The sequence below is a fragment of the Scophthalmus maximus genome, chromosome 19, assembly GCF_022379125.1.
Source record: "Scophthalmus maximus strain ysfricsl-2021 chromosome 19, ASM2237912v1, whole genome shotgun sequence".
Lineage (NCBI taxonomy): Eukaryota > Metazoa > Chordata > Actinopteri > Pleuronectiformes > Scophthalmidae > Scophthalmus > Scophthalmus maximus.
Window position 1 is genome coordinate 11,026,895 of NC_061533.1, and position 10,297 is coordinate 11,037,191.

General features: G+C 43.5%; 1 protein-coding gene across 4 annotated transcripts; it reads right to left on the bottom strand.

The window, feature by feature from the left end:
• Positions 1–6: 6 nt before the first annotated feature.
• On the bottom strand, positions 7–9,597 carry LOC118314169 (mothers against decapentaplegic homolog 4). Of its 4 annotated transcripts, none has more exons than XM_035640413.2 (10): positions 9,414–9,597; positions 7,024–7,420; positions 6,526–6,700; positions 5,566–5,820; positions 5,255–5,362; positions 5,097–5,147; positions 4,773–4,956; positions 4,191–4,359; positions 3,611–3,749; positions 7–3,181 (listed from the first exon to the last, which is right to left on the bottom strand). In XM_035640413.2, exons 2-10 carry the CDS (start codon positions 7,261–7,263, stop codon positions 2,970–2,972), a joined length of 1,533 nt encoding a protein of 510 aa, XP_035496306.1. In that variant the 5' UTR covers positions 7,264–7,420; positions 9,414–9,597; the 3' UTR covers positions 7–2,969. The 4 variants fall into 4 exon arrangements, with proteins under 4 accessions (XP_035496306.1, XP_035496307.1, XP_035496310.1 ...); XM_035640414.2 differs by lacking the exon at positions 9,414–9,597 and adding an exon at positions 8,438–8,651; XM_035640417.2 differs by lacking the exon at positions 9,414–9,597 and adding an exon at positions 8,485–8,649.
• Positions 9,598–10,297: the final 700 nt, after the last annotated feature.

The window sequence follows — 10,297 nt, forward strand, 5'->3', positions numbered from 1 at the left end:
CCATTAGAGAATATCAGGCCATGTTTAATTATAGACTCTCACATAAGAAATACAGGTCAAATTTATATCTGCAATCTGTCACAGTCAACATCAACTCATTTGAGCTGTGTCTTTAGGCGCCTATATTAACTGCAAGTCATATAAAAAACGTCTGTCCAACGTGAAGCTCAAAAGGATAAAACATTATTTCTCCAGACAGAATATTCAGCCTCACTTCTTTCAGTAACCAATAAGAAAATATCTCAGTTTCCTTCCATTCGATTATTAAAGATGCATAATTATGTTAATTAAACCCAGCGGTTAGACTCTTTTCATCCCTGATTTAGGACCAAATGTTTTTTAAACAAAACAGTTCAACATGAAAGATAGTTGAACAATGAAAGATGGGACAGGGAGGAGGAGGCAAATCAAGCTGCCTTCGTTTTGCTCAATCAACTGGAAACCAAAGCCGATAATTTCCTGTGGCAAAAAGATCCAAACTGTAACCCACCAAAACAAGTGTTGTATAAAACAAAAAAAACACACCTATGTATGGACACAAACTGAAACACAAAAAATAGGAAAAGAAAAAACAATCCTCGTCATAGAGCTATGTTACCCAGATGATTAGAAAGCAAAGACTGTGGCGGTTTGGTGTGAAACATAAAAAGCATGAACAGATTTTTTTGAGTCTCCACATGAGGAGAATAAATGAAATCAGTATTCCTAAATCGATATGGTGGAACTGAGGGTATCACATGCAGCACGGGCCAGCGGAGAGGAGGCGAGCACTGGAAGAGCTGAAATCAGATTTCTCTTGACCCGTTGCACCGGCAAGAGAGAAAAAATGCTTTTACTCATTTTGCTGACGGAGTTGCTGCATTTAAACAAAATTAGATCTTGGGAGACAATTTTTTAGGAGTTCGGCTGCTAAAATGTTGAGTTTATATAATTAAATTGACTATGTGAATCCCCTCCTGTACGTTTCATGATGAACTCAGAGAGCAGCAGCAACACACCGGTGGACAACAGGAGCTGGGCTCTGCTCTACTCCCCGCCTCACAGTGCAGCCTCCTCGTGAAATGCAGGCAAAGTGAAGCACCCTGTTTCAAACAGAAAGTAGGGATAAAATGGTCTATTTGCTATTAAAAGTTCATGCAAACATTGACATGCATTTCAAAAAAAAGGTATTTACATGGATTAAAATGAAGAAACTGCAAACCGCAAAGAAGAAGACAACTCAGAACCCCGATAGACGTGAGTGAATGTCTAGAGATTGAAAAGGTCCAAAAAAAAAGGTGTCTTAGTGTTACAGATTTCCAAAACAAATGCATCACAATGTTACCTCCGCGCACAATGCTACGTAAAAATACACCAACCTATTCACTCCCTTGCTATTCATATCGCAGGACAACACCTCAAAATACAGGTTATTTCATTAAAATCAAGGGGGGACTAAAGTGCTAAAAAATTATAATGCAATTCATAGAAGTAACAAAAATAAAACCAATAAAATATATCAATATTGCTGGGAAACCGTCGTAAATCCGCCCATCGCCGTCGATCACAGTAACTGTCACAGGAGACCTTGATCAAGTCGTATGAGTGGGCTGCAAGTCGGTAGCTATTTCAGTCCTAGTGTGTAGAGACTGTCAGGTGTGTCTGGAGATAAGTCCATAAAATCTAAACTATTAATGAATCATCAATCAATCAATAAAATTCAATCAAAGAAACCTATTTATTAACATAATGAGGTTAAGTTCAGCAGCTGACCTGACTGGACTTTAAGTATGGTTTTTTTCACACTGTCTTCTGTCACACTTTAACACTGTCCCTTGTGCTACGATTAAATCTCAGATTTCATATCAGATCAACTGATCTGCCTCTTCCTTGCTTTCTTACTTCAACTTTATTGAACCAGTATTGTTGCAGCCCTTGTTCTTTTCTGCTCTCAGCGAGGAACGGAGAAAAGGCAAGAAGGGATTCACAGAGAGCGAATGAGGTTTAGCCTTTGTGGCAGCATAAAAGAGGGTGTTCTAAAAAACGGTCATCAGATGGTGGAATCAGACCAATGATGAATGATTGCATAAAAAGGGCCATCTTGTCATCACTCTTTTTTCCTCTCAAGATACATTGTTTAAATACCCCAAAAATGTGTGATGTGTAGAAGTCATTCTCAACACAGTTTGATCCACATCTTGTCTAATAGAGACAATACCTGACCTAGAAAGGTCCCTAGACTTGACATGTTTCACTTCAGAGACGGGGCGTTGGCTGTAGGCGTGGTAATGTTTGAAGTCTCTGTAATGTTTGGTGATGAATGTCTGGTATGAGCTGATCCGACCGGGTGGTCCCCAGCGCTGTCCCAGTGGCCGACGGACAGCGATCGGCGTGATGTCGAGCAGTGATCCTTGCAGTTCGGCGTGCTTCTGCTTTACTGCTCAGCCTTGACTGTCGAATGAACTCGCTCGTCTTCCCGGGTTTAACAGCAGAGAAGGAGCAGCACCCACACAGTTAGATATGAGAACCTCCGAGTACGGCTGCACAGCGCTCAAATTGCTCCTGTGTTGTTTGGTGAATCTAATGCCCGTCAGTAGCTGGTGGTCGTTGACTCCTGGGACACAGAGTAGTCGATTTAACATTCCAGTTTCATGGGCTCTGCAGGTCTTCCATGTGCCTGTTGTGGTGCTTTATAGTTGTGACATTTGATGCCAGTCCTACAGTTTGCTGCTACAGTCATCATGACCCAAAGCCATCCATCAAAAATATAGATTAACATATCTTTTATACATGGCTTTGGTGTTAACTGGATTTAGTATTACTCTGTGCTTAAAAAGCAAAAAAATAGTGGCCACAGTGCACAAAGGTGCCTCAAACGCACCTGGAAGAATGTGGGACTGTTTGAGCGTCTCCACCAAAAACAGCTCACAGAGGAAGACGATCCTCTGCCACTGTATTCTGCAGTGTGTGACGCTGCAGTGGTAAAAATCTCAGTCCAGGGGCTGTGGGTCGGCTATAGGCATAGTGTGCAGAACCTCGTCCAGTAGCTGCAGCGCTCTGTGCAGGTGGATCTCGATCCAGCACGGCGTCTCTTTGATGCTCTGGCGGGGGTAGTCGGGCCCCCAGCCCTTGACAAAACTCATCCTCAGGATGCACAGCCTCCGCAGGTCGTCTACCCCTATACCCGCTGCTGCCGACAGACCTGAGTGGATGTGAGGAGAGGGAGTCACAATCACAATTAAACTTATACGAGAGCAAACTGAAAACGAATTGGTTATTGTGGACTGTTGGTCGAGACAAAATCTTAATATCTCAAACCATGCTATAGGTATTTTTCAATATTTCCTTCAATTTGAAAAAGACCAAAAAATATCCAATAATAAACAAGATATCTTATTAATCTGCTGCAATATCAAATTTGTTTTACCTGATCATATCGGTTTGAATTCGTATATTAATGCAAATCAGGTCAAACACCGTCTGAGCGAGTCTCATAACGCACTCACTGCTCATTGGTGGTAAAATGTACAGACGCCTTACCGACAGCTGGACCCTCTGTCAAACTGCCTCTACCTCCCACTGTGTCTATGTGTGAATTTGTGCGTTTGTATTTGTAGTCATTGTATCTTACTGATAGCTGGAGCGATTCCTCCTACTGAGCCAGGTCCAGGTATATTTCCAGCTACAGCTGCTGCTTGAGCTGCCGCCGCTGCTTGAGCTGTGGCTGCCTGCTGCTGCATCTGTCTGTGGCACTGCCGAAGGTCAAACACCTGGCGGGAGACGAGAGACATTGAGCGGGAGACGAGAGACATTGAGCAGTTTTTACTGCTCAATGTACAGTAAAAACTGTACATTGAGCAGTGATTATCCCCCCTGCACACAGGAAATGTAAATACCACCAGAGGCAATGAATCAGGCTGTGTATGGATGTAGACATGTGATTAAGTCTGATGAGAGAGGTGATTAGAAAAGACAGTAATCGCTTGCAGGATGGAGAGACAGTTTTTGTGTGAAACACAACAACAGTTAGAGTATGATATCAAGAAGGGGCAGAATGCCTGAAGAGATGGAGCGGAAAAGGCATGTCGGCAGCTTGCACTCCGTGGCTTCCCAAGAGACACATAAACATTTTATGAAATGTCAACCTTAAGAGATGTCCTCTTTTTACAGTTCAGTGGATGTTACATGTGGAGTGAAACCCACGTCCCTACCTTGATGTAAGCACTGGGGTAGATTTTGTGTACTGCGTCTCCGGGGGCTCGGCCCGCTTCTCTGTCCAGGTAGTAACTTTGGACAAACACAGCGTGGTCACTGAGGCATCTCACCCAAACGTCTCCCTCGCCTTTGCACTCCAGCTGGACTCCTTTACCAATATGAAGCCTGAGAGAGGGATAAGATAAAAGTAAGGGATAAAGGTCAGAGGGAAGAGACAAGTGATGACAGTTGCACTTTATGCTGAGAGAATAAGATGATGAAAACAATATGGGAGGGGGTCGTCCTCATGAAACATTGCTCTACAAAACCACAAGTGCAACTAAAAGAAACGCCAAAAGAGCCTCTTTAAATGACCATGAAGGAATAAAAGGAATTGAGTGTAAAGAAGGAGTGATTGTGTGATTCTTCTGCGCTTTCTACGGATAATTCATATATGGTTATATTAGTTATATATGGAATCGATTTGCGCTTCAGCTGTCAAGTCTCACTTGTTAAAGATGCACTGAAACCACTTGGATTTGACTATAATCATCACCATCAAAGTTCAGTTGACTCACTCGGGTCCTCGCATCACCTACCTAGCTCTCTCGATGGCCTCAGTGCGATGCACGTTACTGAGCTGGCCCAGACAAAACCGGTCTCCTCCTGAGGGGTCGACGTAGCCATCCACCGTCACGATGGGGCAAGTGGAGGGCACTTTAAACGTCTCCCCGACTTGAACGTCCATCTCAAAATAGGCAATTGAACACCAGTAGTCAGGAGCTGACACAGAGGGAAGAGCCTGGTGTCAGAAGTCATCATTTGAAATGAACAATAGTGTTACCCCTTCGATCTGCGTCAACAACATATCATTAAACCTTTGGGACTTTTGTTTTCAAGTTACATTCAGTAAAGACTCTCACCTGGATGATTGGATATAGGAGGCTGAAAGGCGAGCTCATTGTGGACCGGCCCTGAGAGAAACACATGTAATGGCAGTGATCAGCAGCAAAGAAATAAATGGGTTGGTTTTTTTTGTAACGTGTGTTAACTTACAGCTGTGGTAACAGTGTGTACTTACAGTAGTGTGTCGGATGTGGCATAGGAGGGTGGTGCTGTAAGTGACCGTTGGTGTGGTGAGGTATGTTGGGGGTGAAACTGCTGTTCCTGGACCAGGTGGCGCTGGCACCTGAGGAGAAAAAGAGAACAGACGTTAGAGGACGACAGATGGATGATTAAAGTGTTAAACACACACACACACATGCTGCTGTCGCCTTCACAATCACTCACAGCAACAGCAGCAGATAATTCTTTCAATATGAATGATTCCATGTGAACATAAACAATTTGAAAACTAGTCAGTCACTAGAGTATTTTACAACTGTGTCTTACTGCCTGATCCAGCAGCGATGGCAGGGAAGGATGACGTCGATGCAGAGGTGGAGGCCTCAGAAGGTGGGAGCAGGTTTGGGGTCGCAAATGCTTCAGAGGGGGCCGGGCGGCTGCCGGATGGGGGATGCTGGATGGTCTGGAGGGAGTGCCCCCCCTCGATGGAGGGCAGACTCGGCTGTCCATCAAAATCGTACTCATCCTTAACCATCAGCCCAGAGCTGGATCCAGAACCGGTCAGGGTCAGTCCCGACAAGTCTGTGGCCAAGGTGTGGAACAAGTTACTGACAAACTCCAAACTTTCTCATCAGCAGGTGGGTCGGACAAAGCTAACAAAAAGAACTATTAAGCAGGCACACACATTCGTGACGAACGTCACTTTGATTTCAAGGAAAGCTAGTCACTTTAGCTGAATAACTTTCCAGTAACTCTTCCTGTTTAAGCCCTTAAAATACAAACTGTGTTGACTCTTTCAGACATGCACTAAAGTCGGAAATTTTCTCTGGAGGAACTTTTCCTGCCAGCCCCCAGGTGACATTTCCGGAAAATGTCCAAGTTGAGCCAATGGGAGAATTCAGCAGGAAAAAACGTTCCCAAAATTCATAGCGAGCAGGTGGGCACGTCGATGACTGTAAACAAAAACACTGCTTTTCCGCAGCAAAATCATCGTCATGTTCGGCCTCCTGCCCGCTCTTCACAGGCGCCACGGAATGTTCGGGAAAATGTCCAGTTGGTGTGAAGACGTCTGACTCGGACAGTGTCCTGCTGTGTTCTTCATATGTGAAAGACGAACTATATACTTCCATCAGTTTCCTCCTTTCAAAGCAGCTTCTGGTCTCAGATCACTTCAGAACACCACGACAAACAGAACTGAAACTCTCACGTTGAAATTTCTCATTGTTGTGTTTAGCTTCAGTGGGTTCTAGCGACCCCTACATTTTGACAGATTTTAAAAATACTCACCTATGCTAGGAGACACCACTCTCTCATAGTGATAGGGGTTGACACACACACTGTCACACTTGAGGTCAAAGGCAAACTGGCAGTATTTGACGTGCTTCAGTTCGTTCTTGTGCAGGTCAGGCCACCGCCACAGACGCGCGTAGATCACATGAGGGAAACCTTTACGTCCTGCCACCTGGGGAAAATGACACAGAGAGACGGATAAGGGGAAACACGATTAATTCACCTCACAGCTGAGGTCAAACATCAGGTTAAGTGGATTACTGGAAAAGAGGATACAGCTTTTTTCCACTGTTGACAGGATTCCTCCGTCAAGACGAATTCAAATAGGTCAGAATGGCTCCAGCGCAAGAACATTTTTGTTGCAAATTTAAGAACCATTTCTGTTTTAGAATCAAATCTCAAGGGTTGTTATTTGCCCGGTTTCTCATTGCAGATGTTGGATGTTCTGAAAATGTGTGTGTTAAAGGAATGCTCTATACAGTTGCACTGTCCTACCTGCAGCCGTCCATCAAGTGTCCTCTGAATGGTCACACACTTGCTGGGATGGGCCCCGTTGGTGGTGATGGCTGTGATGAGCGAGTCCAGCTCATCCTTTTTCTCCTTTAGCTTTTTCACCAGGCTCTCGATGGCCCGCTTGGCAAATGTCTCGCTCTCACCACCCTGTCGGTGACACATCAGGCTGTGCACAATGCTCAGGCAGGCATCGTTGCTCGTTGGCGTGTTGGTGATGGACATCTTGGTTTGTGTCTGTTGACTGCACTTTGAGAGAATGTGTGTTGTTCACACAGTTTCACATCATTGGGAAGCTGGAGAACAGGTGAAGTCGGTAAAAAGCAGTTACAGCTGCACCTCAGGCAGATCACAAACCTCCCAGGGGGAAAGGTGGCAAAATCTGAAAGGAGAGGACAACATGCAAGTTTTAATGAGACTTGAGGTCGTTCCAATATTCTTTTCACCAGCACAAAGTCGAATCAACATCACTCAAAAACATTTATTAACAGAATGTTAACACCAATAGCATCTAGGCGTTTACTGCAGGGCTTCTGTGTAGAATAACATGTGGGTCAAGGGTCAAAAAAGGAAGTAGATTCAAAAACCGGCTGTAAACCATCTTTAATTACTCAAGTAAAATTTGTAATAAGAACAAATTTGGGATGCTTGTACTTTTACTTGAGTACTTCCATTTTATGCCACTTTCTACTCCGAGATATTTTTAGAGGGAGCTACCACATCATAGTTATTTGGTTTATTTTGCTCAGTCAATTTACAAACTAAGATTTTTGACGCTGATACAATATGATACTTTTGTTATAAATCAAATTATATTCAAACCGCATTTCATGGTTTTTGTTTTCAAAAACCAAACCAGAATTGCACTCAGTAGAAAGGACACGTTTGCCTAGGACCAATGTTTTCTTCCACTAGATCCAGATTGCGGCGAATTGTACAAACCTATGTATCTCAACACCCAGGATAAATGTGCATGTTTATTGTTTACATCAAAATTCATACATTGTTTCTGAACAGGTAAATAAACAAACAGCCATGGGGGAAAACATTTAACATCAGGGGCCGAGGCAACAATCAATCTATAAATGAACAGGAGTTAATCCAAGTGACACTTAATTGTTGCTCTAAACCAAATACTTGCAAAGGACCTGCACATCAGTCAAACACAACTGTTACAGTAAATACAATAAAACTGATAATATTTAAAAACAATGTTAAACAAACGTTTTTTTTTACTTAAAAAGTAAATAGTCCCTGCTTTAACCTACATGCATATGGATGCAGGAGTTTCACTTGTGCTGGAGTATATTCCTCTGTATCCAGTGTATTAACAGTGTGGGATGTGACCACGTCTCCCACCACAGTTTTGAGTGTGACTGGCAGAAACAGAGGAACTTACAACGTGTTAACGAAGTCATCAGCTGTACAATGATGACGGCAGCTCACCAACGACTTGCTGACGTGACGAGTCGGTATTTTCCACACGTGTGGATGAGTTCATAAAAAACGCAGCACTGTTAAAGTAGAGTCAAAATGAATATAGAATATAGTTGAAGTTGTCACGTCTCCCTCGCAAAGCTAGCGGCGCCACTCTGGCTGCAGTTAGTTAAATAAAGTGTGTGAAGTGACCGCGAACGAATGAAACTAGCCGGAAGTGACCACTTATTGCCTTGCAAATAAAAAGGGAAGCGTCTTAAACGAATAAGGACCAACACGCGTCACTAATTTGAACATCTTCTGAGGACAAAATGATATTTAACACAAACTATGTAAAGTTTAAGGGAGGCTATTACTCTCAATGTATTTTTGAAGCCGATTTCATTTTACTGCTCTATCGGTTGTTGTGAGCTGCAAAACGCCCGTGTTCGATTTTACTTTGAAGAGCCAAAGCGGAAACACCCGTTGTTATTTTAAAAAAAACAACTTGACACCGGATTGGTTAGCTACCTGCTACTCAAAACATCAGCTAGCGCCGATGACTCGATGACTGTTGGTAGCGGACGATGCTAACATAGCATGCTACAGTAAGGTTAGCTGGTTGTTTGTTTATTATGGTCAGTTCCGCAGCACGAGGTGGTGTTCAACACTTTCCCTTGATAGCGAGCGGCGAAAACTGTATTGCAGCAGTGAAAGACACTGGTTGGTGAGCGGTGGAAGTGTAGTTTTGAATTACAGACTGATCAAAGATGAGTAAACAGCTAGCACGCTACCTGGAGTTAGCTGGTGGGGCAGCTAGCGTGGGGCAGCTAGCGAGAGAGAGCGAGAGAGAGAGAGAGAGAGAGAGCGAGCGAGCGAACGAGCGAGCCCCAAGTTACCGTGCCAGCTGTGCGGCTGTGCAGAGTCGCAACCTCCTGGATTACACTCAGGAATCTCACCTGCCGTTTACAAATCCATGGCGTAGAGAACTCCTTGTCCGCGAGATGTGACCTCACGTCCTCAGAAGTGAAGCACGGATGAAGGCACAGAGTCAAACCTGAGATTTCGTGTTAAGTCCCGACTCAGTTCTCGCCGTGTCCTTCGACTGCGCATGCGCAAAACGAGAGCACAGGTTTATTAGATACTTAGATGGCTTAATAATAACCTTGATACTAACAATGTGACACTGTTTTTGAAAAGCAGTTTTTATTTAAAGGATTTTTCTGTCAAAACTCAGTAAAAACTAAAGGTTAGAGACCATATCTATATAGTACATAACTTCCTCTAAAAGCAATGGTTTATCATTTTCCCCTATAAAGTGTTGTAAAAAAGCACCGGTGTACTTTCAATTGAACATACAGTATATGTATATATCCTGAACGTCATGCTGAAGTACAGTCAGGACGTCCTGGCACAACGAAGAGACTTGCGGATTGTGTGATGCCAATCGGTCGCTCCTGTCCATTCATTGATGATTATTTCTAGCCGATGGCCAACTACATTGGCATGGTGTTGCATTCGTTTAATAACCACGTTATATTCTCAGCAACTGCAGCGATCCAATTATCCCCCAAGAACATACATAAAATGGTTACTAATTTTCAAACCAAATACTGTAAGTAAGAAAACCGAAATAGGACATAATGGAGATGATCATGTGGTCATGCCCCGGGCTGCTCTGCCAAGGAGAGCTGATGTAAAAGGACAGAACAAAAGGTCAGATGCTACAAACCCCCGCAAACCAGAAATGGTAGAAAAACTGTAATCGCTCTTCATGCGTATAGAGCTCTAAAGCACATGATAGATACAACACATTGATGCTTGATAAAGAAAAATAACTGCG